At 36.4% G+C, this 12,478-nt stretch overlaps 1 protein-coding gene across 14 annotated transcripts in view; it reads right to left on the reverse strand.

The window, feature by feature from the left end:
* Nucleotides 1-12,478, reverse strand: part of LOC134357390 (guanine nucleotide-binding protein G(I)/G(S)/G(O) subunit gamma-7-like) — a 347,522-nt gene that overhangs the window by 84,483 nt on the left and 250,561 nt on the right. For 11 of the 14 annotated variants that reach the window (XM_063068926.1, XM_063068920.1, XM_063068925.1 and 8 more), the window contains one exon: nt 2,067-10,282. The exons of the other annotated variants lie outside the window; for them this stretch is intronic. In XM_063068926.1, the coding sequence (XP_062924996.1) occupies nt 10,157-10,282 (126 nt within the window). In that variant the 3' untranslated portion in view covers nt 2,067-10,156. Of the gene's footprint in view, nt 1-2,066; nt 10,283-12,478 lie in introns of those variants that run through there. 14 annotated transcript variants of the gene reach the window in all.

Consider the following 12,478-nt stretch of genomic DNA (forward strand, 5'->3'; position numbering starts at 1 on the left):
AACAAATCCATTTTCTTGGATTAGTTGACATATTCACTGTTCATTTACAATACCATTTGGGCTCTTGTGCAATACTCTCTAAAGGATTTACTTTCTCATGCTTGTCAGGATTTCCTCTTCAATATCTTGGAAGACCACAGCTGAATTTAGGGCAAAATTGGACACAGTACATTCCTAGTCTATTCACACCCTTCCCTTCACTTAATTCTGCCAGCTATTCCTTTCTGGTCTTCCACATGCACATGCCTGGGTCTGTTTTGGTTCCATTCTCCTTTGATAACACCCCCATGTATCTGTCCAGAATAGGTAAGGGCACTACAGTGCTGAATGGTAGTGTCAAGAAGCCCAGTAAAACTGCAGGTAATGAAAACAGAGATATGACTCTCGACTCGCTGGGATTTTACCAACTACAGATAAAGATATCTGTGGTTACTAGAGATATATTACCTCAGCTCTATGATCTTTGCTGCAGGAATTTCTTTAGGCCGGAAGCTGATTTTGTTTGACAACTAATCTGATTGCTTCTTAGTGATTTTCTTGGCCTGGCTGCTGAGGTTTTGGTAGACTTGGCCTCTTTGAGCTACGGTACGAGGGTCTTTCTCAATATTGATCTGTTCTTTGAAATATCTTTCAGTTCTTTGGTAAATTAGGCTCTTCATCTCCTCTCTCAGCACGCTTTATAACCCCTGGGCTGTAACATTGGCTTTCCTTAATCAATGGAGCTCAATTCAATACTGGAACTGTAAAGAGCTAGCTGTGTTTTCCCAGGGCTTCTTGAAATTATTTTAATTGAGTCATAATTGGTGGCTGAACAGAAAGCTGACATCTTACTCACTGAAAACTGAAATATGTGCAATTCAAGGAAAGCATGACGCCACAGCCTTTGCAAATCCCACGTGTAATTCCCAACTTTAAAGTTTAGATTCAGATTAGTTTGTCACATATAATGCAATGAAATGAAACTCCTTGCTTGCATGACAGTAGTTTGCAAAGCAGCAATGATAAAGATGTTAAAAACAGCGTTGAGATTATTGCTCTGTGAAGAGACGGTAGCAAATAATTGGGGCAGGCCTTACTGTAATATAGGTGGATATTGCACTGTTTCCAAAAGTGTAAAATTTACAAAGGTAACTTACTGGCTGGCATGGGTCAGTACGATTTAGTACTGGGTGAAACAAGTCATTATAGTGGCTTGAAGAGGCACCAGACTGGGCGCCACAATAGCGCAACACTATTAGAGGTCAGGGTGTCAGAGTTCAGAGTTCATCATCTGTATGGAGTTTGTATGTTCTCCCCGTGGAATGTGTGGGTTTTCTCCGGATGCTTCAGTTTCCTCCCCAGTCCAAAGATATACTGGTTAGTAGGTTAATTGGTCATTGTAAATTGTCCTGTGGTCAGGTTAGGATTAAATTGGGGGTTACTGGGTGGTACAGCTTGAAGGGCCTCTTCTATGCTATATCCCTAAATAAATAAATAGATAGACACTGTAGCTAGATAAATAACTTGTTTTGTGCTCCCTGAGGTTTAACTTTCAATTTGGGGGGAATATCTACGTGTAGCACTTGAACTGAGTGTACATGAGCTCGGCACTCATATGGGGGTATTAATGTGGCTGGGTGCTGCTGCATTTTATGTTTTTGTCACCTAAGGTGGTAGTGTGAGGGCTGCACAGAGGGTGGTTTTTAAAACTACCATTTATTGCCCACCCCTAATTGCCCTGAAAAGGTGGTGAGAAGCCACCTGCCTTCTAGAACAATTGCAGTACTTCTGACAAAGGTAACCGACTGTGGTGTAGGAAGATTTAGTGTTTTGTTCTACATATTCCACTAGTTAGTGACTGCACAGCAATGACAATCAGAAATTTCTTGTCACCCCATCAATCTACATGCCATTGTAATCACCATTACTCTACCAAACAAACATGCTTGTAAAATTGTCGTGTGAAAGAGAAAGAAATATTTAGAGATTCAAAAATAATGAAATAGAAATGGAAGTTTTAATATGTTGGGCAGCGTAGTTGAAGCTGGAAGATAGGTAACAAAGCATATCACGCACGCATTTGTGTATCTTAAAAACCTAATTTATTAAAATAATGTGTGAACGCTTTGGAGTTCAATCAAGTCATCCTTCAAAATTGTACAACACTTGAAACATTGTGCGATAAGGGTGTTAACAATATAATTAAAAGGGGGCAACAAAGATATCAAGAGAGCAAGCACAATTCACAATTCATACAGCACTGCTAGAATAAAAGGTGAAAACATTTTGTAATAATCTAACCCCTTAAATGTTAGCTTTAATAGCAATCAAATAACATACAGAGAAGCAACAAAGCACATTCAGTAAGGGGCTTAATACAAGGTACACGGCTACAGATTACAAATAATTATCTTATCCTAATTGTGTTTTAATTGTACATATTCTTATATATGCATTCAGAATACACACACAGGTGAATACTCAAAGTAAAAAGACTTTTAGCTTGATATGCTATAAAAAATTAACACTAAAAACCACAGTTTCTTATGTTGTGAAATGTAAATGAGAAGTATAATTTAGTTAAAACACAGATGTATCATTGGCTACCTGGAGGCCATTAGAAGAGCTTGTATGCAAAAAGCATACACATAACTGCTGGCATTTTGGATACTTTCTTCCTTCCACTACAAATTCTTTTCAGTTTTATTAATGCAATACACTTGTGGTCATTTCAGGAATACTCTGTGTATATACTTTCATTCATTGGAATCAAGGTAAAATATGGCTTGGATTAAAGTCTGTTTCACTCAGAGCTTGGGTCTGTGTTCACTTAATTTCATAATTATTCCTAATTGATCAGCCTTGTGTTTGGCACTATTGTGACTCAGGTTACTTCATACATACATTTGAGTAAAGTGTTTTTCTTGGAATACTCAGTGTCCTTAGTCTCCTACGGTTGGGAAGCAGTCGATTGCTGCATGATTTTAAACGTAGATGAAATTTCACAGTGTCAGACGGCAGGTGTTAGACCGTAGGGCCTCCCATATGTGTGCATTACCGTTACCTTGTTACTGACTCCATTTTTAAGGAAGCCACTGAGCGACCAAAGTACCTGCCTATCCAAGGCAGCTGATTCTTTCAACAGGGAAATCCTATGATTGAAGTAGGACCCCAGCTGCTGTTTTTGAATAGAGCAAGTTGGAGTTTGCACTTCACAATCTTCAGAGACTTGGCAATTCAGGTGTTACATTAATTTTGAAGCCCCTGGAGGAGCAGGACTGGCACAGTACCCAGGTCTCCATCCTCCACAAGAGCTGTACCTCACAACTAGATGTCCTGGGACTACTCAGACCAAACCACAAGTCACCAATCTTGCATCCCAGATCAGAGTAGTTATTTGGTATCTTGAAGCTCATCAGGAAATTAAAAATGAAGCAGGGGGACTCAAAATCATGAAGGCATCTGCTGAGAGGGTGTATAAAAGGCAAAACAAAATTCCATTACATCTACAAAGTGGCCCTAAAGCTTCTCATTTTTCTAAAATAACACACACATTATCCCTGTGTACAATATTCATAAGTAGCAGCAGAGACAGTCTGTCATTATTTATAATATCACAATGAGTTCATCAGGCTATTAAGCATATAGTAGTTAACTGAAAAATACAGTACACTGTAGTGATTAGTTAAACTCATTATACAACTTACTGATAATTGTGTTATACACAATGTTTACAAAGCCGAAAACATGGCTTCTTCAAAGAGATTGGTGTATCTTTATGGTTACGATTCTTTTAGATACACCCATCCATTTTGTACAATTGATTATCCACTGTAGGTAAGCAGGAAAATTTCTAAGATTTTTCAAAGGAGACAACACTTCAATAAAACATTCAAAACAAGGTTTATCTATTTTATTATTTCTGAAATTAGATAGTTTGCTTGAATTCAAATATACGAGCTCTGGAAACCCTCTTTAACAAATACCTAGTCCAAGCTAGATGGCAAATTCAGGTACATTGCATCTGAACTTAGAGCAGTTACTAGGGCCTACAGCTAAAACAGTTACCAAAGATCTTTAACCATAGATACTGAATCTAAGCTTTTGGAAGAGCATTAAAATGCAAAGTAAACTTGTTTAAATCATGATCCTTTTGTCCATTGCTCTGCCTCCGTACTGTTGTCCCTCCTCTAGGGTGGATAGATTTTATCCCATTAAAGTCCATGCTCAATTATTGTGACAAAACTTTAAACCAGTAAGAGGAAAGATTATTCAGATAGGGTTAACCTTGGCTTTAGTGATGCTTCCAGCCAGCCTTTCAGTACTGGTTAGGACTGGGATGGTGAATATAAATGAACATGTAAAGCTCCATCATGCCAGCTACATCGTAAAATTAAATGATCAAAATTGTCTTGTTTTATTGAAAGCTTCTGAATGCACTGCCTCACCTTCGTAGTCAGGTGCTTCTAAGAAGGACACTTTGAAAAAGCTTGTATACTTTTTCCTTTATTACAAACTATTGACCATGAAAATGAACTGGACAGAACCATGAGCATCCAGTCTAACATTCAACAGTTAGATGAATTTACCCCTTTGTCAATATGTGATTTAGTTGATCTGTTTCTTTTCAGAGTTGTGCTCATGCAGATACACAAGCTAAGTTGATAACAAAAAATAAGAAGAAAATTAAACACTGAGTGCCCACTTCGCTAAGTCTGTACAATCTATCTTCATTATTTATAATAGTAAGCTCTGTGGAATTACATAAATGAAGCCAGCGAGGAAGAAAGAGGAATCAGGTGGATTATGCAGAGGATCACGGGAAGATTCCCAAACTGGGCACAGTAATGAAGATGATTTGCTGCCTTGACCAGCACTGGAAACCAGTTCTATTAGTATTTTCATGTCAGTATTTTGGCTTTCACCAATTTCTTCATAGGTTTGTGGTAAAGATTTGCCTTCCCAAGTGACCTGGCATTTGAAACGAGGGGGGAAAAATAGTGGCAATTACTGTTTCCTCCCCCTATTACTGCAATTCCTGAAACTTAATGTCCCAGTGTGGTTTGATCCAACAAGGTTGTTTTTGTGCTGTGGAGAATACTTACAGTACCTAACTATACAAATAAGTTGACAAGTACTTCTTCTAATGAGCTACAGATTCCACTGGAAAGAAGAAATCACAGGAACACAAGAAAATTGGAGCAGTTCTCCAAAATCCTCAGCTTTTCAATCTTTCAGATATTTCTCTACTGCCACCTATGGTATACTGCATGTTTCTACTGATCTGGCCTCCACCACTCTTGGGGGCAGAGAATCCAAGAGATACATTACTGGCTGAGAAAATATTTCTATGCACCTCAGTTTTAAATGACCAGGCCATTGTTAGGTAGCTATGTCTCCTTGTTTGTGATGGTGGAAACATCTCAACATTTACTTGTCAATTCCCTTAGGATATTAACAGGTTTGAATAAGGTCACCCTCATTCTTCAAAACTCCAAGGCATACAGACCTAATCAGTAGAGCCTCTTTTGATAGGACAACATTTACATCCCCAGAATTAGCCTTGTGAACTTCCTTTGGACTACGTTAGTCTCTCAGGTAGAGGGAGCAATTGATGTCAGTGGATAAAACATAGCAATCAAGGAATTCTATCAAAGAGATCTAGTTGGCCGTAACTGAGTGAGGGGACCATTGAGCTTTTTTTGTTTTCTGTCCCCCTGCTGTGAATGGATCAAGGAACTAACTTCTGGGAAATCAAGAGTAATGTTCAGAATTCAAAGTACAATAATTCCTAAGATTGGCGTACGTCTGAAATAACCAGAGTTTAGTTTTATTTAAGAACTTTACCATTGTGAAGGCAAGATGCAATGCTCTATTCCACAGAATTCTCTGTGTCAAATGTGATTATTGATCTGATATTGAACAATGTAAAGTTTAGATTTCATCAAGTTAAGATTTATTTAATATAGGGAAAGGGCTTTTATAAAAAGTTGAGCAAGTAGGTTGAAGCTCTTCTTACATGCTAAGGTTTTGATGAAAAACAGACACTGTTGACTGACTGCTGACAGAACTGATTTCATTGTAAATTTAGGAAGTCCTTCAAGGCACAACAAGAGAGAAGGTAATGAGCAGGTTGTTGAACCAACGATAATTCAAAGCACCAAATACTGGATCTTTTCTGTTTTGCACTGTCAAAAGAAAAATTGAGTTCAATGATATGAAGATAATATTGGGTGAACTAGGTTTCTGTTTTTTTTGGAGAAAACTATCTAATTTTAGGGGTTTGATTTGTCAATCTTAGCTGAGAAGTAGTACTCTCAGTTCTGACTCAGAAAGTACCAAATTCAAGCTTTGGCCAAGAAACTTAAATATGTCACCTCAGCTAATAATTCAGTGCAATACTGAAGGAGTGCTGCATTTCAGATGGGATATCATATGAAAAAAAAACATCTGGGCTCTTAAGGTGGACATAAGAAAACCCATGCCATTATTTCAAGAAAAGCATTAGAGTTCTTCTCTTTGTTGCTCAATATTTCTCTCTCATTTAATAGCACAAAAAAGTAATTATTTGCTATTATCTCAAGGGTAATCACAATTTGGTGCAGCATAACCTTATTTTATAATGGCAACTTATAGTTCGAACCATTGAAAATATTTCATTAACTTTAAAACGCTTTGGCACGTCCATATGTCCTGAAAGATACTCTATGAATTCAAGACCTTTTTTCTCTTTTGTTGATCAATCAACTATCTCTTTTCATTTTTGGATCTTTTACACTGTTTCCTCTCTTTACAAAGTTAATGCAAAATTTGTTCTCCACATACTTTCATTATACCATGATATCTATTAAAGAAAATTATTAATACTGTTTTAACATTGAAGAAATACTTCTGTTTCAGAGTTGAGGAAAATATCCCACAATAAATGGTACTGAGAATGAGTGATTCAGTAATACTCTCCAATGCCTTGGCTATCAATATTGCTGATAGCATGGCAGCATCAACTGTCATTAAGGGCAGATGATCTGTCAAAAACAAACCCTATGGATAATTTCCTAGAAGATAATAACAACATGGCATATGTCTGGGATCAGGAGGTTTCCCAAATACATTCACAAATAATGTAAACATATTCCCAATCCCATTCTTTTGGAGAAGCATTAAAGTAATGCATAACGCTATGGCAAACTCACTTTAGCAAGATTGATAGAATATTTACTGGAATTATCAAATAAGTGTCAGATTTTCTGAAGGATGAGTTGAGTTCAAGAGTCTAATTCATCTAACACTGCAAAGTGGACCAAGTTGCCCATCTGGTTTCTAGATTATTGTCATCTTGGGTTTAAAAACTTGTATGAGGATTAAACAGTATTGAGAGACAAAGACATTTCCAGTGGGATTTTATGTTTGGGCAACAGGTTAATTCAATTCTATCAATCTCAGTGTAAATGTCCTTACATTTAATGATACATTTTCCTCAACACTGTAACTACCTAATTTTCTCCTCACAAGGATCTTGTCATTTGCAATTTGCAATGGCACTTCTGGTGTGACTCCAATGCCATCACCCAACTAGCTGAACTAGGGAAAGGTGGTAATGCCATAATATATTTACAAAGAGTAAGAAACATTAGGAGGAAGTGATGAAATCTGAATAGAAAATGTTTTCCCACCAATTTTGCCATGGAACTATTTTAGAAAGTCAAGGAGCATCAGATGAGCATTCTGGATGAGCTTTAACGGATGGTCCTTGAATGAGGGTGATAACCTAAAGTATACAGTGTATGTTATATCTTACTTTACAATCAACATTTTGGACAGAGAAAGGAATATTTTCTTACTTGCTCCTCTTTGGGTCTATGCACTGTATGATTTACTGCACAGAAGGGAGGTGAAGTGGCCTGGTCCCAGGCCTATTTCAATGCAACCTTTGAGAGAAATTTGGCAATAACTTGTACATGTTCACCTGTAGATTTCTCAGTAAAAAATCTGTCATTCATATAGAACCTTTACAGCACACCACTTTGAAGTTAGCGTTGCATCACAACTCATGAGGTTCAAAGTTGAGACCTATAGCTCTATGGCACTGTATGTTACAACATCAATGTACAATTCCAATTATTTTCAACCTTCCAGGCAACTTACGTTCACAGAAGGGTTAGCTATAAGTCTGTATGTACAAGATTATATTGAATAAAAATGCAAAGATGCAAATCTGCAATCACAACTGGGAACATAAATACATGGGTATATTTTTAAAATTCAAATGTCAATGTAGAGGAATTTGAGAAAATCTCACTCAATAACTTTCAAATTTCCAGCGAGTTTGTTTTTTTTAAGGAATAGATCCTTGATTTGGCAATATCAAAGGAAAGATTGTAAATTTAATAACTAATGTAAGATAACAAAGGTTTTTCCATTTTATTTTCCCAAAATTAAAAAGGCACTGTAAAAAATACCAAAAAGGATTGAAAGAGAATAAGCAAAGGTGGCGGGGCACTGGCATGTCTCTGCAATATTATTATGTGTCAAAAAATCTACTGTCCATCATAAAACTAGTGAACAAAAGAATAGTCTTAAAGAGTTCTCTTTTACATAACTGTGATTTCAAATGGTTTGATTTTAATGCGAGAAATTAATTGCTGGGCATTAAGATGTAACTATATTGCATTTTGTCACAGAGTAACTTGTGACATTCATGAGATGACATATCAAGGCAGCTGATAGAACAATGCACATGCAATCTGCTTAAATATGTTAAACAGAAAAAACGTGACAAGTGTTTAAGCTCTTGCCTTCCAAGATAACTTTTTTATATATAAAAATTTGTGGTTCTCAAGAATTCCAGCACTTCTCAATGACATAAATCACTTGGCATTTTCATGGTTTTTGGCACACAACTACGATTTACATTCCTTAGGAGGTTTGATCTAATGTACAAGGACAAGTGAAAGGCTGTAGCTCATTGTCACATGATCAAACATTTGCTACCTAATCTTTGTCTTTGCTTTAGGTTTTTACTGACATGTCAAGAAGTTTTTTTTTATCATTCTGTAGCTGCTGATATGCTACTGAACAGATTCTTTACATAGCAAGTGAATACTGTTGGTAGAAGTAATATGCTGCAAATAATGGATTAGAACTTTAGCTTCAAACAGAAATAATCAATATGAATTATTTCAAGAGTTATAAATTAACAATATATAATTAGTTAAACATTTTATGATGAGCTATAATACAGTTTAGTACAGAAGCTTAACAGAGGGTATGCATACACTCTTAAATGTTAAGCTTGGCCTTGTTGGATGTTTTGTTCTGTAAAGTGAAGCAAAAAAAAATAAATGTTCCAATGGACAGAAAGTACGTGTTGCCAATATCCATATTTGTGGTATGAATGTTTGATTTTTAATGGGACTTATGGTGTCATTTTTTAAGGGAATGAAATATTTGCATTTGCAGAACAAAAATTTGCAATTCTATGTAATACTGTTTACCACAAATAAATGTGAATCATCTGATAGTACAAAGATTTTTTTTGGTTACTTCACAACCACCAGGTCTTTTTAAGGAAAACAGATGAGGAATGAACAGATTGAACATTATTTACATTGTTTTCCCTTGGCCAGTACTTTGGTGGTGTAAATATGGAATTTAAAAGGAAGGGGGAAGAAAAACTACTTTTTTAATAGCAGTACAGTTACTAATGATAATAAAAATGAACAATGTGACATTTAAAAATGCAATGGAAGCATTCAATTGCTTCTCTTCATCTAATATGTTATTGCCCAAACTGTATTATCACCCTCCAAATGTACACTCCTTACATATACACTTTTCATTTTTATAGAATTTTTAGGCAAAGACATTATCTTTGCTGAGTTAGTTTTTTTTAAACCTAAGATCTTAATATTACAATCAGAAAATCTATCATGAAAGTCCAAAATAGCAATTCTTTTTCATTGCTCTTCCCCATCATATCTTCTTTCCTTCATTTCGAGAAACATGCTTAGCTAACAAACAAACAGAATCCAATATTTTTTCCTTTTTTAAAAACACATTTCCACAGCAGGCCTGTATTTCAGAAGCTGCACTGCTTCTCAAGGTCTGATTACCAATAGAAATTCTTGGCAGGTCTTCTGATGCTGTGGTCAGTTTGCGTAAAGGTGGCTGGCAGCAGCTATAGGATGGTGCAAGGTTTTTTATCCTTGAAGGGATTTTCTGAGGCTGGAACGCCGACGAGCAATGGGTCATTCCGTGCATGCTGCTCACAGTAGTTCATCAAATCTACAGCTGCCTTTGAAACCTGTCAAGGTTAAAGAGTCATCAATGACATCAACCAGCCAAGGCAAGGTAAGAAACTACAAAACAAAATCACAGATTGCTGGCAGGATTTTGCAATTTCTGCTGCTGTAATCTCAGTCTTACAGCAGTTAAGACTTAGGCATGGCTTATTTTCACATTACAAAAATATTGTTTTCTTCAGAAACCATTTTCCTTCTAAAGTACATGTCTACCCTGTTCCCTCATTTTTGCCTTATGACTGGTTATCAAGATTAAGATCCTCAGACAGACCTGAATAACTGGTTATTTTCCTCAAAAACATGCTTGCATTCCTTCAGTAATTGTGGAAATACAGATTTGCTAAGGAAAGTGCATACATCCAAACACATTTTTACAATGGCATTGGAACATCATAAAGAAAACAATTCAGAAAATAAATGAAACACCGAAAATTTGGAATTTTTCTCATTAGTCTGGAAATTATGGAAATCAATGTACAGAGGATTCATTTTGTGTGCGCTATTAAAACTTTATGAGTTTGAACCACTAACAAATGTTTCCACCTACTCCATTGTAGGCACTGGGACTGCTCTGAGAGCCCGTTTAGACCTGATAGACCAAATATTTCCATTTTTTCTATGGAAGTATGATTAGAAGTTAGAATCTAGTTGTTCCATATTACTGAAGTCTCCATTACTGGAATCCTTTCAGCAAATCTTTTCTGGACTTTTTTTTTAAGGCCTTGGCATCCATTCTTCAGTGCAGCACACAAAATTAAGCACAGTGCAATTGCTAAAGATTGATCAATGCTTTATATTGACTTAATATAACTTTGTTGCTTTTACATTCTATGCTCCTTTTAATAAAGTCAATGATCACATTTGGCTTTTCAACTGGTTTCTCAATTCCCCTTGCTAATTCAAAGTTTTGGGCACATACAAGATCCATTTGTTGCTATGGTTTTGCACTCAATAAAAATGGTTTTATTTAATACGTAAAGCCCCTCTTCATTTTTCCCTATTTGAATGGATCACCACACAAATTTTCATCTGCAATGCCAGTACATTTCATGAGTTAATCTTCGACTCGGCGGAGCTGTTATTGCCCTTCTTTCCTTTTGTTACATTTCTGAATTTCACATATTCTGCTAACTTTGAAATTCTGACCTGTATATATATCCCTGGCTAGTGATTAACATATATTACAAAATGCAGTAATACTAACAATGTCACCTGGGTAACAACACTGCAAACTTCCCCTCAGTATGAAAGAAAACTACCAACTCTTTGCTTTCTGCTCCTTAGAAAGTTTTGTATCTCTACAATCAATGTATCTCTTAAGCACGTCAACTGTAATTTTACTTACTTCTATTATGCGGTATTGTCGAGTTCCTTTTGAAAACTCATATTCATAGCAACCACACTATCCTCTTCAACCTTCTCCATTACTTCATCAAAGGATTCAATTGAATTTGACTTATCCAAATAGCCTTTAGCAATTGCATGCTGGCTTTCATTTATTAGCTCATAATGTTGTAACAAAGATATCTATGTTGGAAGATTCTGTTTCTGCCAATTCCTGCTGATTAGCTTATAAATTCCTTATTTTTTTCCTGCCTGGTGTACAACATTTGGAGGGGAGAAACTGTATTTGTGCAGCAGCCTCCACAGATTTAGGACATCCCAAGTTGTTGCCTATCTTCCCAGCATTGTGATTTATAGAACACAGAACATGACAACAACACTCCAGGCCCTTTGGCCTACAAAGTTGTGCTGGCCTTACAACCTACTCGAAGATCAACCTAACCCTTCCTTCCTACACAGACCTCTTGCTTTCAGTCTCTCCCATAATGGGGAGAGAAAATGGGATCCAAATTGAACACAGCAAGATTCCAGAACATCAAGCTCACTCTCTTGAAATCTTCCATGAACCTTTTACCTGTTCCCCCCCCCCACCCCCACCAAAAGATACTGATTTTGGTATCACGTCTGCAAATTGAAAAGGACTTGTATTTAACAAGATTGTTAAGTGTTCTCTTGAATAGATCTACTGATTTTAACTTGAAAGAGCATACAGTTAAATTTACTATTCTGTTTGGAAGCTTACAAGCTTACATGTATTCTAAAGGTACTTCTGAGCATGTTGAAAAATTGCCTCTCTCTTTTTCCTGCTGGTTAAATGCTACGATAGCTTTCAGCAATTTTCCATGTGCGGTACA

This window comes from Mobula hypostoma, chromosome 16 (genome assembly GCF_963921235.1).
Source record: "Mobula hypostoma chromosome 16, sMobHyp1.1, whole genome shotgun sequence".
Taxonomy (NCBI): Eukaryota; Metazoa; Chordata; class Chondrichthyes; order Myliobatiformes; family Myliobatidae; genus Mobula; species Mobula hypostoma.